This window comes from Falco naumanni, chromosome 7, assembly GCF_017639655.2.
Source record: "Falco naumanni isolate bFalNau1 chromosome 7, bFalNau1.pat, whole genome shotgun sequence".
NCBI classification, from domain to species: domain Eukaryota; kingdom Metazoa; phylum Chordata; class Aves; order Falconiformes; family Falconidae; genus Falco; species Falco naumanni.
The window spans coordinates 52,959,251-52,985,318 of NC_054060.1; the positions used below are offsets into that span (position 1 = coordinate 52,959,251).

A 26,068-nucleotide genomic window follows, 5' to 3' on the forward strand; every position below is an offset into this window, starting at 1 on the left:
ATGCATAAACAAGAGTATGTTCTGCAAGGCATGAGAATAAATCCTCCATACCTAAACATTGGTAGAGATTCATCTGGAATACTATCCAGTTTTGGGCACCTCACTTTCAAGATCATGTAAATCAGCTGAAGGGAGCCCAGAGAAGTTTACTGAGAATGAGGGTTAGAAGATGCAAGAAATTGCTAATTTATTTTCGATAAAGTCTTTCAGTAATTCAAGCCAAGGCAGGTATCAGGGAACGTGTGTGTCCTCCATTATAGCAAGCATTGTCCATGATCATAAAGCAGATCAAAATGAAATCTGTTAAAATCTCAGTCCTTTCAATTCCCTCTCCTATATGTTAATACTGGTGCCTTCCTTCTACAGAATTTTATATGTGCAATTGTGCAAAATGATAGCTTTTGGCAAAGTCACTCACTGTAAAATGGAAAAAGCAATGTAGGGAATACTTAAAAAGAAAACCGAATTCCAGCATCATATAACTCTAAACTACCTCCTTTTCTATATTTCACCACCACATGAAAACAGGAAACATTGCTCTACTATTTCTCATTCCTTTTCCTCAGCAGTATTAAACATTTTATGAGCATAGACAGTCCAAAAGGAACACTGTGTTGGGCCATAAACTGCAGAAACATATATTCTCCAGATGCGTATAAAAAAAGTACACAGATGGCAGCAGTACTGAAGATAGTTATAATTACATTTTAACCAGTCATTTTAAACTAAACCAAAGTTGTGCCTTCCAAGAGTAATTTAACAGCCACACGAGAAGACAAAACCAACTAACTTTGCCACTGTAATGACACCTAGCAGTTGAATTAACTCCCTACTTTTTGCTTAGTTCTGCAGAGCAAGGGGATAATTGAAACAAACAATCTACAAACAAAAACTGGGTTTATGGAGTTTTAGCAAAGAAAACTCTGGTCTTCAAGTCCCCTTTAATCATTTTAGTTTCCTAATTGAACAATAACACAAATCAACAACCATTCCAAACCACACTTTAAAAACACCAGTGTTCACATACATGTGAAATTCTGACACTTGTTTTTTAAGCAAGTTTTTGTAAGAAAAGAAAGGGTAACACTAGAATATTTAATTAAAAAACTCCAAAGTTATAAACTCAGTTCTGGGCACTAAAAATACTGCTAAGTATCACATGAGAGGAAATCTTAACATAAAATATTTTGTTTGTTTCACAAACTATTTGTTACATAAAATGATCAAGCACACTGAACAAGGTTAGGTATTCCTCTTCACAACCAAGAGTACGTTTGAAACCAAAGTTCCAATATCGCTAGCACGAACATAATTTTCTAATGCTGCTCAGCTCACCATTTAGTGAGAACATGAACACCAACTTAAATGTTGGTGCAGGGGGAATGAAACAAAAGTTAGCTTTGGAAGTAATTTTCCTGATTTAGGAAACAAATTAACTACTGTTTTCCACAGCTCAAAATAAAGTTAGGGCTATTCAGTGTTTCTCTAATCCAGACAGAATAATAAAAGTCAGCAAATTCTACAATATCTACACTATTCTAAATATTTATGCTTTTGTGGATAACAGTCACAATATGATTAGTGTTAAGACACTAGTATCTTTTCATCCTATTAAGTTCATAGCAGGACAACTCAGTTTCTTTAAGAAGTTGATGAATGATCTTAATAAAATTCTGCAGGTTCAAAAGCACTATTCTGTGTCTTCTAAGCAAAGTCACAAATTATTTTAACTTTCATGCTGCTCCCTAGAGAAATATACCAACTACATCAAAAAAAAGTACCAAAGCCACTCATCTGGAAGTTAAAAGGGGAGAGGGAGGACAAAGCAAGTAGCAGCCCCAGACTGAAAGGAGAATCACATTCTTAGGTAGACCTCAACCTTTTGCAGCAAGCAGATGGCCAGGAGTTCAGTGTGATTATGCAGAAACATAAAGAACCTTCTACTAGCAGTTTGGAAGGGTATTCAAGTTTACATACATACACAAACGCAGAATATGTTTGAAACTTGAGCAACAAGACACTTCACATAAATATCAGCAGCTCAACAGAAAAGGACCCATACTTTTCACTGAATTCTTGCCACTAGAAACTGTTTGAACAACATCTGGCCTAAATCTGGCTAGTAAAATTCTGGTAACTCAGTTCCAAAACGTTTTCTCCTGATAAGGTTAGCTCCTTATTAAAGAAACACATGTTCCGATGTGGCATAACATATATTTCTCTTTTCAGAAAACTTAAAAATGAAACCAGTTCTCTAAGTTTTGGAAGTAGGGAATTTTTCTTATTCTAGGTTTAAACAACTCACAAAGATAATTACATTACCGTTTCTGTAACACTGGTATTAAAAATACTTTTTAATAGCAAAGTATAAAAACAAAATTTGTATCTCAGCAGTTTACAGTCCAAATACAGACAAACTGACCTAGAAGTTTAATGTATCTCCATAGTTTTAGGAAAGTCAGCATGCAGTGTCTTATATACTGTAACAACAAATCAGCTATTCATTTTTTTCAACCTTTCTACATATTTATTACCAATTCAAAGGAAACTGGCATTTAAATATGTTTTCTTCATAAATCTTCCATTTAGGAATTTGCTTAGCTTTCCATAAACTATTATTTTCAAGTATCAGAACAGCAACAGCAAAGGGGCTGACAACCAACAGAATAAAACAGAAGGAAGGATGAGGCCAAATGGAAATATTAGCTTATAAAGAAAGACAAGATTAACAGTTTGAATATTCTCTTTGTCAACAGAAGCACTTCAGTCTTGAGACACTTTACTGCACAAAACTGACATGATACAATTAAATACACTTAACCAACGACAACAGAAAAGGCACAGCAGATGTCAATTAATTTGCACATATAAATTAATTTTGAGAAGAAAAAACCAAACTGATACAACATAAAACCAAATTATATTTAGCTAAACATCTGGCTTTCCAAAGTAAAAGAAAATTTTGGGTATAAAGCTTACAGAGCAGAATGCATAAGTAAGTATAAAGCACTGAAAAAAATGTGAGAACTGATTGCATAAAGAAAATTGACTATGATAGTTTTAATTGCTGTCCTATTATCAGTATTGATAAAGTGAATTTTTAGTTTTTAAACGGAGCATGTAGCATCCAAAGGGGAAAAAATATTACCTGTGGAAATTACGGGCTTTTTGACTAGTGATAACTTATTTAGCATAGCAAACAAAATCACTGCAGAATAATTACAGAGATATGTATTTCATTTGCATTGTAAATCACAAGTGAGAGATGAAAGTCTCTGCTCCTGAGCTATTTCATACTCTCAGAAAGTGCAATTTAAAAAAAAAAAAAAAAAAAGACAGATACTATTATACATTTGCTGGTAGTAATGACAACCAACATGCCAATCATAAACAACCAAGGTTCACTTTACAGATCTAAGAACACAACCCAGACAAAAGTATAAAGAACAGCCAGTGTTGTAATTTGATTAGCCTTAGGGATTTCCAAAGCAAGTTTCATCTTCAGTTTAACATTTGAAAGAAGGCTTAAAGTGGTTTGGTTTTGCAACTACCACTTTTAAACTGCTTTTCCACAGAGACATTGCACCAGCTTCACACATTTTCTCAAGCACTTACAACTAGAAGACCAGGCTTCTGTAAAAAACAATTTTTGTAAGCTAAGCAGTTAAATCTCAAGAACAATTCCAGTCATACTGGGTTTTAGTTTTAGCTCTTCACTGAAACGGAGTCATCATTTCCCTCTCAACCAGCAACAACACTAAATTACTTGTACTGAACACTCCTTACTAAAAAGTTTCCTATGAATATGGAAGAAAAGAAGAAAAAATCCAAAGTGTAGTTTCTTTTCTATTTTTTTAAGAAGACTAAGGAAGTCAGGAAGCTAGACAGGAAACATAGAAGACTGATTACTGCTGCTCAAGTATGTAATCTGGTAGACAGCATCAACACATGTTGTAACAGAAACCATTGAGATACAAATGTTCTCAAATACAACACGCTCTAAACCAAACTTAATCTAAACTTTTATGTAAACAGCTTTACATATTCACTGGATTTCAAAAATAAAGGATTTTTGTTTGATTAATAGGCAAACTGTCGTCAGTTTTTAGCAGTCACTTTCGAGCTGACTGGCTAGTTTCATCCAAACCTGGCAGAAAAAAGTAGGTTTTGGTCATAGCTGTGTGCAGGGAAGGAAAAAAAAGGACACAGCTACATAGTGCCCCACGAAGGAAAAAGCTTCAAGTGACTATTCAGTCATCAGTATGTCTACCAGGTGATCTGCCAAAGACCAGAAGTGATCCAAACCTTGTGCCACTCTTGTGTTGGCATCATTTAATGAATCTAGGATGGAACCAGACTTACTGCTAACTTAGGTGGAAGAAGGGATCAAAAAAGGAAATGAGGCAACATTTTTCACTTTGAGAAACAGCTTATGTTTTACTAACTTCCATACATAAGGGGAAAAAAAACAACCTTTGTGTCTCTCTGTACTTTACAAACAAACAAAATAAATTAAAAAACACCAAGTCAAGCAAAAATTTACAATCACACACTTTCACTTACTTCATTCAGTGGCTAAGATGGTGCCGTTCAATGGATAATGTTTAATATTTTTTCTCATCTCAAAAGATGGATTAAGGTTTCATTTACTACACATTATTTAATTTTAACACTGAGGATGGCAAGTGTTACTTTCCAACAAGCAGCTACACATTGTTCAGGGACAGTACAAGTGTTTTTCCAACCATAATGACCTTATCCTCACAGCATTCTCACACTAGCAGCTCTGTTATTCCCATTAACTGACAATAGAGGTGCCGAGAGGTTACTGAACAATGATCATCAGTTTTGAGGGAGTTAATGTCAGCTTTTTTCCCCCGAATACTTTATACTATATAAAGCTACTTGCGTTTGAAACAGCTCCCCTTGAGTTTGGTAAAAGCTATGAATGTTAGTTACTTTCATACATCAAACTCAATATCCTGACCCCATGACCATGCAAAAAAAACCTAGAGAGTTTGTAATACCAACATAAAGAACTGTGTTAAACTCATTTGAACTCCAGCATAACATGGTACCACAGGGTTTCCCCAAATTTAATCCTATTTGAACCCACTTCCTTTTTAGGAAAGGGGGGGGGGGGTGGGGGGCGGGGGGGTGGAGCCCATTTAAAAATACTCAGTGACAAGAAGGTATGTTTGGTAATACATTCCAATGATTACTTAGTCCAGTAACAACACACCCCTTACTTGAAGTCTGAACTTGCTTAATTCAGCTTCCAACCACAGAACTGTGATATATCTTTGTCAGCCGACAAGAAGGTTGCTTTTATCAAATACCTCTTCCTCAAGTAGGTACATTTTGACTAATGAAGAAACTCTTCACACTTCCTTAGCTAAGCTGAACAAAGCAAGTACCTTATATCTTAATTACCAAGACTGCTCTCCCCTTCTACAAGTCATTTTCAAGGTTATTCTCTGGAAGCTGGTTTTTCACCATCCTTCCTGGACTATTAACAACAGAAGTACTGCTCCAGTAACAGTTACACCTAAATAGGTAACACACAACCTCCTTTTTTCAATTTCTGTTGCTCAACTACTCAAAAGTTTTTCACCAGACATTTTAACTACAGCCAAAAGGATTGACTTCAAGTTCAACTCTTATCAGTCATCAACTCCAAATCTTTTTAAGAGTCTCAGACTGAGTCCCTCTACTTGCTGCCCAATTCAGTATTCAGTTGCACTGATTCTGCCATGAAATGTTACACGTTTTTTCATGTGTCCCGTTTATTAATGGTCTAAATCACTTTGCAACCTTACCGATGTTCTTTTAGCCCCAAATTTATATGTATGATTTAGGTTTAGATTGGATATTAGGAAAAATTTCTTCACTGAAATGGTTGTAAAGCATAGGAACAAGGCTGCCCAGGGAAGCGGTTTGAGCCGCCATCCCTGGAGGTGTTTAAAAGATGTGTAGATGTCATGCTTTGGGACATGGTTTAGTGCTAGCTTGGCAGTGCTAGCTTAACGGTTGGACTTGATGATCTTAAAGGTCTGTTCCAACTTAAAGGATTATATGATTTTCTAGGTAAGTAAAAACATCTGAAATAATTCCACCACAGTTAGTTACAATGAGAACCTTGGATGCTCTGTAACCTCCAGTAGCAGAGGTCAATGCAATGCATGCAACAGCAGACTTCATCTCCAGTATGCACCAACACCTGCAGATGCACAACACACTCTGATGTTGTATTTTGCATGTTACTCATACACAGACTTGCCTAGAGAACCATGTTTGCAAGAACCCAAATCTCTACCCAAGGCCCACCTAGAATTCTTAACTAATAGATATTACTACAGTTTGTTTTGTAATATTTAACATAAAATTTAACAAAACTTTAAAATACTCCAGAACCAACAAAGCAATGTGTGTTAAACAGGATGGTAAATGGAAATAGTTAATTTCCATTGAATAAATTGATAAATCTGATCAATAGATGCTTTAAAAATATACAAACTTTCTATCTGTGTATTTACATGTAATTTCACAGGTCTTTATAGATTCAATATAAAAAGTAAGGTATCTCATGGACCAATTCAAAAAGACAGAGCTGTGACCAGAGCGTAAGTTCCTGCCCAAAATCCCAGAACTCCTTACCAAAGTGTTCACAGTGAGAAACAGGGAAAGACCAGCACACCGTATATCACAAAGACCTCAAAGCAAACATGTTAGCTTTAGCACAATGGGAACCTTTAAATATTCAAGCTTTATTTTCTCACTACATAAGATGAATTAGGATCAGAATCTTAGGCTACTCCATACTGTCTTTCTTAACTCTAAGACTTTTGTGAATATCAATACTGTTGTCCTTATGCTGGGCAGTAGCCTGAACTGCCTAAGGCTCCAATCCAACTCAGCTTCACCATTTTAATTAAGGTGGAGCAGGGAGCCAGGAGTGTCTAAAGAAAATAGAGAGGAATAGTATCTTTCCGTAAAACTTCTCCCATTTTTCAAAGGGCTGCATAATATTTTACCAAAATATGTGAATGTACATACTTACACAAATTCTTTCCTGGCTTTTTAAAGCACTGTAAATATTATTGGGTGCACTAACTAGGACGTTATATTTTGTACCTGAACTTTAAAGACACTTACAGATGGTTTAATCTTCTCCATCACAAGTCTTTAGAAATTACACGTCAGAAGGAAATCCATTCCTCTTAAGTCAGTGAGTTCCCACCTCTGACATGTATATTTCCAGTATGTTGTGATCTCAGGAGCATCTGAGGGAAAATACCTCATGAGTTTTACTCAAGTTCTTGCCAGTTTGTCTCTTACACTGGAGTGATGAGTAGGTTACCCATACTAGGAAATACTTCCTGGAGTTGAGTCTAAATGATATCTTTTGAGTAGATGTGATCCTCCGTGGATTGTATATGAAGGAACACACACACACACCCCCACATGCACGCACACTCACACACCACACACACCCCCTTCTAAAGCACTATCAGTTCCACCCAGTCCCTGCACTAAATGTCCATGTCTTCCTTTATATTTTATGGACAAGTCCACAGACAAGGATTTGCTGAGCTGTTACCTTCCTTTCTGCATTAATTCACCTACATTATAAGTCACAAAAGGAATTTACAGGGTTCCAGAGCATAAGGCCTTTTGAGATTCTATAAACTTAAATAGAAGGGATACAGACAGAAAAAGATCTTCACCTAGTCAGAGTACACACTAGCTAATAGTAAATATTGCATTAGGAGGGAAACATCAGTGTAAGCCTAATGGTAGCAAAATAAAATACAAAATTTAAGAAAAAAAGCAGAAAACAAAGCACTGAAATACAGCTGAAGAACTTTGTAAACCATTATTTTAAGTCCTACCTAAAATTAAGAAACAAGCAAACAAACCAATCAACAAAAAGCTAAACAAAACCACAAAAACGCAACACAGAACAGTTACTGTTCCCCCATTCCCCAACAATTTTCCACCTGGTACCTGCTTGAAGATTCCTGCTGGAAGCCTTTTCCAGTTTTCATCTTCCCATCATTTTCATTCTTCTCAGATTTTATTACTTGATACTGTGAGGCAAAAACTTAAGTAAGGAGGAAGAGCTTACTGGTATTGAGAATTCCTCTGCCAAATACTTCAACACTGATGCTCCTCTAGCCAAAAAGTTACTTCTCTCTGCCAGGTTGCCTTGAAGTCTTGTGTCAAACTCCTTTCTGACAACTGAAGCAACAGAGTCAACTACTATGAGTTTAACTTTCTTTGAAATAATTTCTTCTTCCAAAGACATAATCCTAAAAAAGAAAAAAGTTAAAAAAACACAAAAAAAACAGTCACTGATAACATTATTTACACAATAGAACCATTTTATAACCCTGAAATTGTTTAAATAAAAGATTTACTTTAATAAGCTGAAAGTCAGCCCCTCTTTTTCCACCTCACATACCACCTACACCAACATCTGCATGTATTGAAGAGATTTTGACAGTAAACTGAGGCTGCGGTGGGCCACACAACCGAAGGCAGGACCTCTCCCAAAGAGAGGTTTAGAAGAACCACTAGTTAGCAAAGCTGTGCTGGACAACCCTGAATGGCTGACAGCAAGTTAAGTGGACACTGAAACAGTGCCTTTTTGCTCACAGTAGCAGCATCCTATTGCCAACACCAGAACCTTTGGTGTCTATATATGCAGAACCTCAAATCTATTTCCGTATACCTCCAAAGACAGTACACCAAACCTAATCTGTTGATAACATGCTAGTAGCTGTTCTCTGATAAAGCTGCAGTAGAAGAACAAACTATTCTTAGAATAACTCTCCCACTAACCTAAAATGCACAACATGATGCCAAAATATAACAACTCATTTTCATTGTAAAATGTGTTCACAAATTAACATAAGTTAACAATGTGACAATACAATACTACCAACAACAGCATTCAGGCTGATGAATGTTAAATGATTCCTCCCTCCCACTGCTGGAGGGGTCCCAGTCTTCCTGGAAGTAAACTGTGCTTTGAAGGAGCAAACTCCTATTTCATGGAAAACATATTTCTCATACTAGAGTCTCTCTACAACCCAAGAGAAGACCTATCATCTGAACACTCCCCTTTAAAGGCTTACAGGGATCAGGTCATATAGAAATTGGCTATTTGACATTAGAAAACATCAACTGAATTAGTCACATGCTATGAAAGGAGAAAAGGCATGTCAGTTTTCCTGTAGCAATTTTACTTTGTTGGAGATCATGCTGTTATCAACATGAAAAGCCCTTAAATAAATTGATTACTCTTCATAAATCTTTGATATAAAACAAATATCATTATAGACAATCCACTCAAAACGGTCTTTATGTTTGGGGGTTTTTTTAAACTCTGGAAAAGAATACCTCTTCAGTACACTGCCACAGGTCAGCTCTCGATACAGGTGAATGCTACGGGTCATGCAGAACAGCTTTTCATCTGAGTCAAAGTAAGTAGGGAATCTGTTTCCTGCTATCTCAATCAACCTATCAAAAAAAAAACCACACAACAGAAAGCATAACACTGCAAATGGAATAATGTGGGATAATAAGGCCTCAAGTATTCACAAACAAAACTCTGAACGATAAGCAGATACCAAGTTATACTGGAAATCTTCTTCAAAGGGTAAACATACTTTAGCAGTTAGACTGAAATACTGGAAAGTCAGAACAGTTACATTCTCTTCCCAGTGATGCTAGAGTCAGCAGTACACATGAGCCTGTACTGTATGCAAAGAAACCACCTATCTCCTGTAGAAAGAAACTGCAAGTTTATAGTTACTCAATGCAAAGTTCTTCAAGTTTTGTACAACAGGTTCCACTGAATGGCCAAACATTCTCCTATTTTAGTTATATCTAAATATAGTTTTCATTAAAACAAATGTACTCTCCAACTCAAACCATCTTTACTTCCGCCTTTATCTTGCAGTGAAATCATAAAGTGGACCTTGTGTCACCACAGAAATTTAACAAGCTGATAAACAGAAGATCCATTACAAGATCCAACCAATGTGGAAGCAGGACTGCAAAGAACAGAGCCTAGTTCAACTGCAAGTACTTATACAAGTACAAGCAGTTCATGCATGGAAAGTATGCCTGCTAAAGTGAAAATCTTTTCACAAATAATTTCTCCTTAAAGCAAGAACAAGGTCATTTGGATGGGAGGCTTTTTCACTGAAACAATTTCTGTTGTGCCAGTTACCTCTTTGTAAAAAGGGTTTATAAAATATTAAGAAAACATACTTCCTAGAACACAGAAAAAAAAAAAAGAAAAAAGAAAAAACAGCACTGTGTCACAAAATGACTGAGGCTCCAGCTGCCAAGCTGCTACAATTGAACATCCATCCAGTCAGATAGCACGGATACAATTGGCATGACTTAATATAATGAAATGACTAAGCAGTTTAACTGGCTGCTTCAGCGATAGAACTGAATGTGGGATTCTATGATTAAATGTTCTCCATTACCTTATTTAGCAAATTCATGACCCTTCAAAACCTTGAATTACAGTTGTTAAGCATACGACTGTTTATTATCAGAATAGACTAAGGAACTATATCAGATAACTGGTGATAACACCAAAAGAAGTCAAAGGAAGTTGGCTATTTATTATTTGTTGTATAAATTCTTTTATATCCAGAAACTACACTTTGCAAAAAACCTCTCACACAGATGTAAAACTAAACAGTTTATTGATAAGAGGCCACCATTTTCAGTTACACGAGATTTTATATATAAAATCGTTGAGGACACTAAATGGTATAATGGCATAAGTTTTAGAAATGCTGCCTGCCTGCAAAACTCTTTGAAAATCAGTGGGAAGAACTTCCATCCCTCTGAATACAAGGCAACTTTATCTAGGTCCTTAAATAGATGATCAAGGAATTTAACTTAGAAACTCATAGTTACAATCTGAACACTTACATTTTTTTCTACAATGAAGATTTTATTTTTTTAAGAACAGAAAATACGTAATTGTTTGTATTATAAGCAGGCCTATCCCACCGTCTCTAGCTTGAGAAGAGCGGCATCTAGTGGATGATACCTGTGGGCACAACTTACTGGTTACGATGTTTTTTACTTAGGCCCCTTTCATTAAAACCCAAATTGCACAGAGCGCTATGCAGGTTCAAGCCCTCAGTCTCCCCACAAAGAGCAAGTGCTCCAGCCCCCAGCCATGTTGGCAGTACGCTGCTGAAAGCTTCCTGTAGTCTGTCACGTTTGTTGCATACCAACAGCCCAAAACTGGACACGGGATCTAGATGTAGTCTAACATGTTCCAAGTAAAAGGGGAGCAGCACTCCCCTCACTCTGCTTGTGCTGGTCCATAGAGGTTGCAACACAGAAAGCGTAAGATAAAGCTTGTCTCCTGAAATTGTGTTTAGCCATCATTTCCAACTGAGCAATATTAAATATTATTTAATATATAAAGATTTTCATCCTTAGTAACGATATATATTTTCACCACATTTCCTTCCTACATCCTACTCTATTTTCAGCAGTTTCATTTACATGTTCACCTATTTTCCTTCAGCAACTGCTCCTAAGCAACAAGTCTTATTACCCATTAGTAAAACAGGGTAGGGCCTACCTACATTTCAGGGACCTGAAATTAAAATGAAGTATGTGAGAAGGGAACACCATATTTTACAGAGCCATTGCTTGAAGCTTTTTTCTTTGATGTATTACACTTCCAATTTAAAGTAATTCAAACTTGTGTGAAATTAACTTGACAAAACCAGGGTTAGAACCTCTACCTTCTCATCCATGATAACTTTAAATGATAAAGCAATGCAAATACATTTGCTTTGATACTCCAGATTCAGGCTATGGGTATAACTACCAAGTCATCTAAAATCTATATATTATTTCAATGAAACTCTTTCTGCCCATTTTTCCACACAAGCAAGGATGAGACTACTGTACTACTTGTCCTCCCACAGACCCTTAATAACTTTTGAACTCAATAATTAAAAAAAAAAAACCACCAGTGATAAAGGAATAGACACCTCAAAAACATCAAATCCTCAAGGTTTAGAAAAGTTTGTAGCTAAAGTAACGTAAATCAGAGCTACATTTAATGAAATACTGCAGAATTATTTCAACAGTTTATCAGGCAGTTAACATGGGAAGAGTGGTAACCAACAGCACACAACAGTAACTCTAAAGCCGATACAGATATAGCATCTCCTCTCCATTCAGCAGTTAGAAGATACCGTAAGTGCACAGCTGGGCAGTTTTGGTCACATGGGCAAAGCAGGAGATACTAGAAGAACCAGATATGTTACAGAGGCAAGGGAATATAGTACTGCATACATAGGAGAGATGTGAAGTTACTGCAGAAGGAAATCAGAAGCGCAGGGGGCCCCACTCAGCAGAAACAGGATAGAAATCTAAAGGCAAACTGGCCATGTCAGTCCTACTGTTCACAGGAGAACCACCATTTCTTTTGCACTTAATATGCCGAGCCTTTGCATCCTCAAAACCCTCTTGCTAGCTCCACAAACTAAACTGCAAAGAAAGATTTTAAGTACAGGAGCGTTAAGATCATTTACAAATTACAGAGCACACCACCCACCTCGTCATACCACAACTGAAATCTGCAACATCATACAAATTAGGAAGGTGAGCAAGCCGTTCATGAAATTAAATATCTTTGGAATAACTGCATGTATTAGATGAATGTTTGCTAACAATAGGTATTTACTTCATAAGTACTTAATTATTGCTCAGAAAATAAGTGAAAGCTCCAAGATAAAAGGTGCTAAAGAAGTTGCAAGTGTGTATTTTAGAAATTTGCATCTTACCTTTCAGCACTGAATGCAGACTCTGTATCAATGTATATAACAGTCCCATCTAGTCCTCCCATGCTTACAGGCAGTGTAGCCAGAACACTCACCATAATGCAAAATTGAGTTTTGCCACAACCTGGTGGGCTAGTTATCTGGAAGAAAAAAGGATTAGTAACATAAACAACAGATGTCACATTCATTTCACCCTAATTCTACCTTTAACTAAGACCTACCAGCCAGAACTCCTCAAATTCTGCTCTTCCAGCTACCAACAGAGAAGACAGCCCACAAAGAGCAACTTGGGAGTTGCTCTTGGATCTGCACCTTGTAAACTCATACACTGAAGAATAAACATTTGTTTTTCAGCCACAGCATTATGGTCATACTTTATTTCTTTGACATCCTTTATTACCTCTCGTACTTGAGGTCCCCTACTCTCCCCCTCCTCTTACAAGATCTTCCCTAGAGACACAACTAGCTCTCTTCCATCTTCTCCTCTGTGCTACCTTCTAGAACAAAGCAGAATTCTAAGTTTCACAGTTGACATTCAGATGACATCAATGGCCTTTAGAGCTGAAAACAAAGTCCAAAGCTAATGAGCTCACAGATGTAAATGACTGCTTAGGAATCCTCATTACCTTGGTTACAACCTGGTCTCCCTAGGAAATCACAAGGATAATCACTTGCATCCTATAAGGACTGAATGTTCAATATGAACCACATATATATATATATATGTATATGACAGATTTTATCTGCCCCAGAAACCACACTCTGCTATGCAGCATGTGTTCTGTCATTGGTGTTAACTCCCTATTACCATATTTCAACATGAACACCATTTAGTGATCCAGACCAGCTCAGCAATTTTATGCTTTCACTTGCACTTACTGAAAGCCTACAGCAGTTGAGCAATATTCAAAGAACACACTCAACTTGTGTGAAATTGTTCCAGCATGATTTTGATCCAAGAGAAAAACCGCAAAGATCAAAATAATATATCACCTGATGAGATCCCCAGTTTCCGAGAATAAGATTTTTCCACTAGAGATGCTAGTATGCTGTTCTTTATCCACTCCAAATCTTGCATAGATTCTAAATGGATGTTGGGCTCTGTGTTCAGATACATTCACGACCACTACAGTGGGTCTTTAAATACAGTATCACATTGTCACTGCTTCTGGGAAGGGATATGATGACATTTTAATACTAAGAAAAACAGCAAATACAAAGTTGAAGTGACTTGAGGCACTAAAAACAGAATGATGGGTTAATTCTGATGCTAGTAGGAACTAAATAATAATGCAAGATAAAACTAAGCCTCTCCATGGAAGTTAAACTGCAAAATGAAGCACACCTCCACAAAACACCTAGTACTGCCAAAACAAAGGCTTAAATTCAGAACTGTTGTTTTAAATTAAAAAAGAAACCTTACAACAGACAGACACTCAAAATCAAACTGATTTTTGAGCCGAAATGCACAATAGCTTAAGTGCAAACACTCTTTTCACCACAGGATACTACAGTATTTTAATGGTTTTGTTTTAAGAAGCAGCAGCATGACTTGAAGCACAGAAAATTTACCGGGAAACTCGGAGGGACTGCATAAACTAGTTACACATTAGCTACTGTTGACAGTCGGTTAAAATCCCTTTAATCACTTTTGTCTTTAAACGAGGCCGTATTAGTCAATCTGCTTGAAGATTTACTGCAAGAGAAGCAGTAGATTATTTTTGTTTAAAAGCACACACTGCATTTAGTGAATTACAGATCAGGAATCAATCATTATTTATGCAGTTATCTGTCCTCCATTCAGTGTACTTAAATTACAAAATATAGTATCAACAATAGCTGCCAGATTTTAATATGAACCCAAAACACGTATAAAAATTGCACAGGCAATACAGGTTCCTTAGACTCTGACAGCCAAGGAATCTCACCAGCTGTTTCTAGTTAAAAGGAAGACTTGAATGAGGTAAGGGCATCAATCCAGTTAAATTAAAATGTTTGGACAACTGTGAGGAGACCTCATAAAAACATTTGTAGTTTCAGCCTTGCCTCGGAGATGCACTTGAATCGAGATTTACTTCAGTGGCTGACGCAGGAGCTAATTCAGCAGAGATGTTGTAAAAATGTCTGAGCTTATGAGCATCACATCAGAGAACGACAGAGAATTCTACAGTACAAGCTGGTACAAGGAAGCAATCCAATGGAGTATTTCTATTCTCAAAGATAACAATACTTCATCTTTTATCAGCATTCCTTTAAAGGGCATTAAAATGGGATTTTAAATAACCCACAGTGAAGAATTCTGAAGAGCTACTGCATTTTATTGTAGTTACCACTGGTTCAGCAAGTGTTTTGACCAATACAATCTCAGCTAAAAAAAAACACTAAAAATTCCTGTAATATAATTTAAATAGAATGCCTGCAAAAAGTTTGCTTAGTTTTACTCTAAATTTACTCTGGAAAAATAAAGAAAAAAATCAATTCCACCCAGATAGAAATGTGAAGATTAAAACAAGTTTTCAGTTATCTCTGCCTAATAAAATATACTTTTATTTTTCAGTAAGCTATATATTATTTTCTCTGGCACATCTGTAGGGTCTGGATGAAGTCACAAGGAGCTAATTCTCCTTCAGCTACCAGGGGATTAAACTCTTCAACATTCACAAAGTCATTACTTTAATTTTTCCTCAGAGAAGTTGGCCAAAAGCTCTAACATCTGACCACAAAATTTCAGCTATGATTTAATTTCCAACTTAAAACCTAAATAGTGGTTGGGGAAAAAATGTCCGAGACAGTGTAACACAAGTCAAATCCCTCTGGCACTCAAAAAGCAAGCAGCTTTGGCTGTAGAAGATACCACCACAAGTCTTAACTCTGTGGCTCATGTACTCAAATTCCAGGTTTTGAACCAACCTTACTGCTGGGTAAAGTAACAAGATTATGATTTAGCCACATCAGTCAGGCGCACACAACATACTTTTGAAGAGAACTTCTTTCAGACTTAGAATATTTGCCTAATAACAAAATTACCGAAGGGCAGTCTGCTGGTCAGCTATGCTTCAGTAAGTTGCAAATAAGCAAATTAAAATCATTAAGCTCCAAAATCACCTAAATCCAAAAAGAACATGACCTGAAAGTGTTTGCAAGCTGCAGTACAGCATCAAAGCAGCAGCAGCAGCAGACACTTGATAGTGCTTTCTACTAAAATTTCATCTAGTAATCATGCTAAAGAATACTTGCAGTGCTGGCAACTTTTGAAACTACTTTAGACTTCATGACTCTTGCAAGAATGCTTTTTAAAATCCCCAGAACCAGGCTTTAAATGAGAAACTGTTTCTGCATAGTTAATTGTTCTCTGTCTTTACATTTGCTGAGAAACCCTTAATACATGCCCTAATAGTTTTCCACATTTAGTACCTAAAAGGCAAATAAAAAGCAATACACTTTTTTTTCAAAACACCCCTAACCTCTTGTTCTGGAATCTACCTAGTTCTCTCTATAATATTTCTGATTAAATAGCTATTACGCATCAGTATTGTCAATCTGGCATGAGGGTGCCACCAAGACCAAGCTACTGGTCAAAGTCCTACTTGCACTTCTTGTCTTACCCACAAGATGTCTTGTACAGATGTTAACATCTCAGTCACGTGGTGAGATGTCTATTGAAGATAACTGCATTAGGCAGGTCTCTATTTTTAACCAAAATATGTTAGAACACAAAAAAACTAACATTGAAAAAAATTTTTGCAGAAGAAAACTTGAAGTGCAACACCTTTCTTAGCACAGTTCTCTTCATTTACAATCAGATAAAAGTTAAGCGTGTCTTTGTACGTAGTCATTTCCCTCAACTATCTAAAGGTAATTGATACATACATAGTATGACCATTCTTAAAACAGAGTTTAGCAACAGCTTCCTCAATTTTCTCATTTCTAAAGAGATAAATGTTCTAAGGAAGCACTGAGGGAAAAAAATAAAATTTAGTATTGTGATAATCAACCAAGCTGAGAAGTATTACAAAATACACAGCTCTGGAAAATCACACATTTGTATTTACAATTTGAAGAGCATTATTTTACACTATCTCAGGAAAACGATATTTGACATCCATGTTTTGAGATGAACTGCTTGCAGAACTCACTTTCAAATAATAATAACTTAAAAAATTAAAACAAAAAGCCCAAAACTTAGAACTCAAAGGTTAGTTTAACTCCAGTAAAAGTCCCAGCACATCAGCTACTGCTTTCCCTAGATCTCCCTCTGGAGCAACACCAAGAACATGACAATCGGCAAGGATCAAGTCTGTCAGCGCTCCACAGCCTTTCTGCCTGATGTTCAGGCAAGAACATAGACTGCACTGATAGCCGAATGATGATAGCTACACTTAGGATTAAGAAAAAAGACAAATATTCACAACAAAACTGCATGGCTCTTGTAACCCAAAAGGATCACATCCACTTATTTTTTAATTAGGAAAAAAATTGCAGGATCCTTTAATGCAAACTTTTACACTTTGGCCATCTTTCACTCAAAATTGCCAAGCCACAGAAAGGAGGGCAAAACAGACTGGGTTATCTCGGTTGACCTATAGAAGGGTGACATCCATGTCTTGGGCACCACCCATGAGCCAGTGTAGTAAGACTGCATGGCAAAGTTTTGGTAGTCAGGGGCACTACAGGGGTGATTTCTGTAAGAAGCTGCTAGAAGCTTCCCCAATGTCCGACAGAGCCAATGCCAGCCGGCTCCAAGACAGTCCCACTGCTGGCCAAGGCCAAGCCCAACAGCAACAAGTGGTAGCAGCTCTGTGGTAACATATTTAAGAAGGAAGAAAAAACTCTGCACAACAATTGCTGCAGAAGAGAGAAGTGAGAAAGAAGAGAAACAACTCTGACAGCACCAAGGTCAGTGAAGTAGGAGGGGAGAAGATTCTCCAGACACCAAAGCAGAGATTCCTCTGCAGCCCATTGTGAAGACCATGGTGAGGCAGGCTGCACCTCTCAGCCCATGGAGGACACCACACTAGAGCAGGTTTGCTGGCAGGACCTCTGGACCCATGGAGTGAGGAGACCACACTGAAACAGGTTTGCTAGCAGAACTTGTGACCCCACAGGGGACCCACGCTGGAGCAGTCAGTTCCTGAAGGACTGCACCCCATGGAAGGGACCCACGCTGGAGCAGTTTGTGAAGAACTGACACAAGACAGTCCAATCTATCTGTGACTTTTGACTAGTGTGTTGCACATCTAAGTGTGATATGCAACTGCAGTAAAATATATTAAACAAGTTACCTCTGTGAGGGATCCACAGGGTACTCCACCATGCAAGACTTTATCCAAACTATGCAGTGTGGTGGATAAAAAGGCTGAAGAGGGATTGACAGACTTCCTTAGTTTCATTTCATAAGCCTACAAAAGGAGGGAAAAAATCATAAAAAAACAAGCACATGAATCAGAAAATGCCCTTTTTTATTTAATGGAAATAGCAAACTTCTTGCATTTACTTTCATCAACCTGGAATAACAACACTTGCAATAAGCAAACTATTCTTATCTTCAGCTATAGTCCTCTCTTACCCCATCACCCTTCCTCACAATTATAGCTCACAGAGGAAATGTCAGTTTGTTATATCTCCCTCACCACAATATTAATAATATTTTGTTTTTTATGATAATGATGTGTCAAAGACTTTCTCTACTCCTATTCAACAAGGCTTTTTTCCATCCAGTAAAACTCCAAATTTTAAATAAGTAAATACTATATGTATGGTTAGTGACCAAAGCAGAACAGTCACATGAAACCTAAAACCAAGAACTCCCTGGCCAATGTTTGTTACTGATTCGAAACTACCTGGGTCAAAGGAAAGGTAGATGAAGATTCCCAAGTCTTTGAACAAGCCTCAACTGATCCTGTAGCCATTCATAATTTTTCACTTTTGCGAGGAAGACTAGTCAAGACAGGACAGGTACAGAACTGAAAACAGTTGCAGTTCCTAGTTCCTCCACTGACCAGAGGAACTGGCCCAAGATCAGAATTCTAGTCCATAGGAATTATTTTCATTTGGGGAATCAATTTAAAGCAGACAAAGAAGAAATAACAACATGGAAATGCTGATTTGGAAACAGCAAAACATGATGTTTCTAAAAGAAACAGGTCTTGCTCATACCTTGTAGACATCTGCTAAAGCTGACACATTCCTCAACCTCTAAACATCTTGAACATCAGAAGTCTGATTTTTAAAAGGAACAGTCTAAGATCTAAAGGTTCTTGCTCTAGTATAGTTGAGTTCCCAGAGGTTTCAGACTCCTGGCCCAAAAACAGAGATTCTCAAAGCCCTGTCACAGCATACCACTCTAACCTGCCATGATTGACCACTCCAGAAAAACTTGATTTCTCTATGCCCAAGAGAAATGCAGGCAACAGATTTATCCCAGTCTTAAAATAGTCTGCTGGGAATATGGTGTACTATGGAAGCACCACCATATGAATCACCAATAACTAAGTAAATAATCACACCATTGAATCCTAGATGGTTTAGTCTGTCCTTGTTGGGCCAACAAGTGAGCACTATTTGCTGATGTTGATCATAAAAATTCCTAGCTAGTTCTACCAGCAGGCTAACATAAGATAGCATGTACTTTCCTTTATTTATGCTACCGTTCTTCCTTAGATTATGACAGGTAGCACATTAGAATAATACTTGAAATTCAGACTTCTGTTCTTCAGTTCTATTGAGGAGAAATACACAAAAAAAATAGCTTTCAAGACACAAAACAGGCCAATGCAAAAACCAATTAATTTTACTTCACACAAATGGAACCAGACTTATGCTCAGATTCACTTTACAAGTGAATACATGTACTGATGAAGAAGGATTTACAACATATTTTAATTTAATCATTTTTTGTTTAACCCCTGACAGGACTTAAACCCTGCAGACTGGAAACAAACCCTGTAGGTCATGGAAACAATATCCTAATCTAGCTTTCCTGCCTAACACAGACTCTAGAATTTTACCCAGTGATTTCTGCATTTAACCCACAAAATCAGGGTTGAACCAGACTGTCTTCCAGTAATTAAAAAAAAAAAAAAATCAGTTGTTTAGTCAGGAGACCAAGCGAATGAAAACATTACCAAATGCATAGACAACCTCTTCCAATGATAACTTATGTTAGTTTCTAAAGACTGTTTTATTACTTCCTATTTCAGGGATTTATTTTTTAATTTATCTTCCAGCCACTTGTTCAGCTAGACGCTAGAGACCTTTTAATATAATTACCCTTTTCTACTTGTGATCAAGTCACCCCTTACCTAACTTCCTCTCTGATGAGCTCAGTAGGTTTCGCTCTGTACTTCATACTGTGAGGCAAATTTTTCAGAAATTTACTGTATAACTTGACATATTCTCAAGTTTTCTTGCTAGTGCTTCCAATCTTATATCCAGACAGTATTTTCCCCTTACTTATAACTCCTATTTTCTAAATTATTTATGTATTTTACCCAAAAATATTGTCAAGCCTTCTTGCTACATCAGTCATTATGTTACATCAGTCACTCTCACCTGAAGTTCACTTGAAATCCTGTGTTTGCAGAGATTCAATCCACATCCATTAAAATAGCTAACAGCCTCTGTTTCTGGAAGTACAGCTCTGTATTGTATGCACATACACAGCTGGTCTTCTATCAACTGGGCTCTGTATTAACAGTCCTTGACAACTGTTTTCTGACAAACTTCAGGATGTGTCAAGCTTCTCAGCAAAGAAATTTGATTGATAGTGATGTGTGGATGGCAAGAAAAAGCAAATGCTGGAACTTACTTAAAACTTCCATCTGTCTTCAATTTATTATCAACAGTTACTGATGGAAAATAGTAGTTAGCTAGTTATTAGCTAGCTTTTAACCCATTCAGTATAAGTCATATTAAATTTGCATATTACTAACTTTAATGCAGTATGGGAATTTGAAGTTGCACAGAGTTACTGCTACAACTACTATGCCAATTACACATAATAAACTTTGATGTGGCTTATTTTTTTCAGGAAAAAAAAAGTAGGCTGCATTGATACAGGTCAGAACTGTCCATGTCCTCTCCGCCCTAAAAAGACATCATTTTTTGACATCTTTTCACCTGAATTCAAAAAAGAAAACAAAATCCAGCCACTGCATTGCAGCTAACATCTGTTTCGTTCTCGCACTCTCCCTAGTTAGGCTACCTGTAGCCTAAACCACACTATAGGTCACTTACATGAATGGAAAAAGTCCTGAAGAAGTTATTTTCAGGATCACTTCACTTCCTGGCACCAATTTTATGTCCGAAAGCAATTTTTATATACTGGATTGCAAAAGCGAATGCCCTATTTCCCTATTGCACTCAGAACCAATTCTGCAAGCCCCAACAATCTCTTGAGGCTATAATGCGTAATAAAAGTCACTGCAGCAAACTAAAGTGACTCAAAGACCTAAATTAAAAATAAAAATACTACTTCATTGTGCAATTTGAGACATCAAAAATCTCCCAAGTAAAAAGATGAGTAACACTATTTAGCTTTTTCCCAGATACTGTATCAAAAACAGAATCAACACAAGCATACTTACTGTCTGCATTTTGGGAGCACAAGCTTGGCTGACTTTACGAAGAAGCTTCTGCACGTCATAGTAGCTCTGTCCTGTCATTTTCATTAGCTCCAAGAGGGAAAGACATAAAAAGTCCTGAAAGATGATAGAACAGTTCAGAGAGCTCACCCTAGGAATCAAGACTGAGGACTAAACTGATGTAGTTTATACACAACTAGTATACATTCCACAAGTTCACCAACTGTGTCATGTTACACACTATTATGCTATCTCTCTTTTATGTTTCTCTGATACCAGTCTATTAAAAGAAATGTTATTCATATTTTAAAGGACATGGAGTCAAAGGACCAAACATTCAAGAACTGTGTGATGGAATTCTAGCAACACTTTTTTGCCCACAAGACTATCTACCCGAAAAATATTCAGAATACATTGTGTATGCTAGATTGCAGTCCTAGATCCTGCATTTATGATGCATACTACTGAAATACATAGGGCCTCTTGGTTCTCTTTAGGCAAGCATTCATAAGAACAACTTCAGAATGTACTGCTGAATCCACTAATAACCGAGTATAACATCACAGCACAGTCACACACTAGATTATGCAGTATACAGGTGTTTTGTGAAGTGTTCAAATGGATGTCTTACTCCATACAAGTAGTAGCTGCACACCCCTGCTAAGAAAAAGCATCATCAGGTTCTTTATAAATGAAGGTAGTTTAAATGTTTTAGTCAGGCATCTATCATTTTAAGGCTGTATTTTTACAAGGCATCAGGCCCAACAGACTTTGAAATGCCCCCTACTTTTTAGAAAGTAAAGCTCCCTGTAAATTAAACTACAAAAAAGTAAACAGTCCATGCATTAAAACACAAACAAAACAAAAAAACTCCAAACCCAAAAAACAACTCCTAAACATAAAATAACCCTTTCACCTGACAGGTAGTGATCTGATGGCGACTCAGCCTTTCACACAGCTCCTGAGACAACCTTGCTCTTCTTAGTTTCTTAGCAGCCATGCTCCCCAATCTACAGGGCAAACAAAAAAACTTTTTTGAAAGATGCTTGGAACACAATGATGCATGCAACTACATTCACTCCTTGCTAAAGAACAGGAAAGTGTGCATACGCGTGTGTGTACATGGATACATAACATTTAATGTGACATACATATGTATGTATATAAAATGTAATGTGATACAGACTTCCCATGTAAGTCTATGTCACATATACCACTCTGAAAGCAGTTACGTTAAATTATAACTCTTCATATTTGGCCATGTATGAGATCATGCCAGTGAGAACAGAAGAGTCAGCAATGTTTATAGGACAGATGTTTCTGGGACATAAGAAAACTGGAAATTAATCAATGGTGAACTGAACAAGAACTCCTCATGCTGTACTGCACTGGAAAGAAATAAGGTTATCTTTGGATGCCTGAACACAGGTAGTAAAGTAATCACAGTAAGTATTTAGCCCTAGAATGCAACACTTCGCTATGGTGACCCAGGATTCATGACAGATGCCGAAAGAACAGGAAGGACCCAGGAAGGAAACACCAGAAAGACTGAAGGGCTGTAAACATATTTCAGGATGCAAGACTCAAGATGGTCAAACCAGTCAAATCCATCTCATAATGTTCTGTGTAACAACTTATGAAACACAGTTAATAAAGAGTTCTTTAATGTAGCAAACAGTGTCAAAGAAAAGAGGCCAAAGCAAAGCACATGAAGGTGAGAATTAGAACATAAATACTATCTTATTCTAAAAGTGAACAAAAATACCACTGAACCAGGCAGCAACAGTTGTGGCATATTCGGTCACTTAAGCAAGTTGTGCATATTGAGATTTCTCTCTAAAGAGTACCTTATTATTTCAGATAAGCCTTAAGACTATTTTACATAGCAGATAAGATTACACTGCCACAACAAATCCTTGCCTTAGTCCTCCAGCTATCTGCATTACTCCCTTTTTTTTGTTGTTATTCTGTTCTACTGAACTAAAATCCACAGGATGACATTCAGCTCAGTAAAACATAAAGTGTTTTCCTAAGCTATAGGTATGTTTGAGCACATGGCTGTTTCACACATATTATTTAGGCAATATTCCTAGTATTTACATAGCCAGAAGTGTAGGCAAGATAAAAAGGCTTTTAAATAAAGTGAAATTGCTACAACTTTTGCAGATGCACAAGCCTCCACATCTTCACAAGATGGAAATTTTATTGTCGCGATTTAAAGAACGAAGTCAGAATTTCTTAGTGACTAAGTATCCTTTATTGGCAGTGCTGGATGCACGGGGGATCCTTCCACCAAACGTGCATGTTTACGGTTGCCAATCATTCCATATTTATACAATGAAATAATGATTATTAAACTAATATCTATACATATTCATTATCTAATCCCGCCTACCCTCACTTCGTATGTTAATTAGCTTATCAGTCCTTCGCACGTGCGCAAATTCTTCCAAGAATTGTGGGCAGGGGTCTCCCAGACGTGGGCAGTGGTCTCTAGGAGGAAGGCCGTAGGTCTTCCTCATGGTGTACTTTTCACCTCTTGCTCATTATGTGATGGTTTTACACATCTGCAGTGTTCTTATCAGTCTGAGGTAATTTATGCCCTTGCTGGTCATCTGCTTTTTTGCTTAATTGTTTCTTTTACCCTTATCTGTCCTCTCCTGCCGGAGTGTTCTGCTAAGGTTTTAACATAGAAGGTCAGCAGATAGGCGGATGTCCAACAAAGGATAACAGAACAGACACCGAAGGTAGATGAGTAACATATGGCAGTACATGATATCTACAACTATTACAGTGGTTAACAAACATTATAATGGTTATGCTTTAATTCTATTCTAAAGTTAGTTCACACTACATCAGTCGCCTCTACAAAATCCTCATTAGACAGGAGGAAAACCAAAGATGTTAAGAGTTCGGTATCCTTGAAGTTCCCAGCTGTGTTAATAACCACTTATCATACAGACTGCACATTCAGCCTCAAGTGTTACAGTGGTTTCTGGTTTTGCACGTAGGCCATGCAGCGCCGCCGCTGACCAAGGGCCCCGGGCGGCCGGGGAGCGATGCTGTGCCTGCGGCGGCCGCCCGCGCCACCTCTGCTCCCGGGGCGGGCACCTAGGCGAGCACACCCGTAAGGGGGAAAAACACACACACATCGGCGCGGACTTACACTAGGTGACACGGGTGCTGCAGGAGAGCCCGGCATTATCACCTCATCTGGAATGAGAAAACGAACTTAGGACCCCAACACCTGAAGGGAGGCGGCGCCTGCACTGCGGCGGCACAGGGCTCCCTTCCCGCCGCCCAGCTGAGGTAATTCAGGCGCCCGCCCGCCTCATCGGTCCGGGACGCGGGGCTACACCCACAGCCAGAACGGGCCCTGGCTCAGCACAGCCTCCTCACCCCCGGCAGGACCGCAGGCACCCGAAACCTCGCTCCCGCCGTAAACCAGCCTCACCGCGGCGGCTCCGGTGCCTCCCGTCAGGCTGGGCCAGACCCGCCCGCCCGGGGAGCAAAGAACGCCTGCGCACCTGAGAACTTTTTTAAAGGCTGCCCGCGGCGGGCGCGAGGCGCCGGCCAAGGCCTGCAGTCGCGATTGGCTCCGCTCCCACCAATCCCCCCGCACCCGCGAGAGCCGGCGGCGCGCAGGGCATGCCGGGAGCGGTGGTTCCCGGGGGAGGGCGGGAAGGAGCGAGGGCGCGTGACCCTCTACGGCCGGTGATGGCGGCGCCGGCGGTCGTAGGCTAATGCGAGCGCTGCGGGGCTGCCTCTGCCGCGGGTGTGCCGCCCGGGGTAGCGCCCCTCCTGCACCCGCTCCCTCGGAAGAGTAGCCGCTGTGGGGCTCAGTGGGCGTGCTCAGTGTTTGTCCCGACTCGTTAACGTGGGGGCCTCCAGGCCAGTCTACTGAGGCGGCGTAAATAAGTATGCTCCAGGCCTGGAAACCTCTATGCGGGCCTTGCCTTTCACAGCGCTTCCGCGCTTTAAACCTAGAAGTTCCTACCACCCTCTGCACATCAAGCACCTACAGAACTTTAAAGTCTTCAGCATGAAGAGTGCTATGCATACATTCGTTAGTAATGAATATTGGAAGGCTGATTCTTCTCTTCGAACTGAGGGTTTACAAATACCCAGCCTGCTGCCAGCTATGGGAGAAATGCCTTCTGACTGAAGAAGCTTTTACCCTGTGATGTGAATGAACAGGCAGGAGAACCAGTCATCAAATATGACGTGACTTTACTAACATCTGTAGGGTCAGTTTTCCCACTCTATAATAGAAGTACTGATGTTAGTATTATATGTATATTGTCTGCATAGTCTACAGTTCTAGAAATCAACCTAACTGAATTTTGAAAATGGGCCGTGTGAGAAACTAGCCGGTATTACCTGGGATGTTTACTGAAGGCCTATGCATTGGGAACTGCATGGCTAGGGTTTTGTCTGTACTGAAAAAGAAATGCTCCAGTGAAGCTGTGAAATACAGAACACTTAAGCCACTTTTCCAAACTAGCAAACAGGAGAAACATAGTAAGAAGCAGACTATCATGAAATGCCCAACAACTGTAGTATCGGAAAGGGTCCATGAAATTAGTGTTTCATTCATACCCTGGAGGGAGTTTACATGCCCAAAGAAGTCCAGAGTATTTAGGA

The 26,068-nt window shown here is 38.4% G+C and overlaps 1 protein-coding gene across 8 annotated transcripts in view; it reads right to left on the minus strand.

Annotated features, from left to right (window-relative positions):
- Window positions 1–25,020, minus strand: part of RAD51B (RAD51 paralog B) — a 405,510-nt gene extending 380,490 nt beyond the window's left edge. For 4 of the 8 annotated variants that reach the window (XR_005828893.1, XM_040600854.1, XM_040600852.1 and 1 more), the window contains exons 1-7: window positions 24,591–24,807; window positions 22,341–22,434; window positions 21,428–21,541; window positions 18,125–18,241; window positions 12,846–12,982; window positions 9,406–9,525; window positions 8,129–8,312 (exon numbers count right to left, since the gene is read on the minus strand). Coding sequence is in view for 7 of the 8 variants with exons in the window: in XM_040600854.1 (XP_040456788.1) it covers window positions 8,129–8,312; window positions 9,406–9,525; window positions 12,846–12,982; window positions 18,125–18,241; window positions 21,428–21,541; window positions 22,341–22,424 (756 nt within the window). In the remaining variant the exon portion in view is untranslated. The other 4 variants (XM_040600851.1, XM_040600850.1, XM_040600853.1 and 1 more) reach the window with 4 other exon arrangements.
- Between the last annotated feature and the right edge of the window lie 1,048 nt (window positions 25,021–26,068).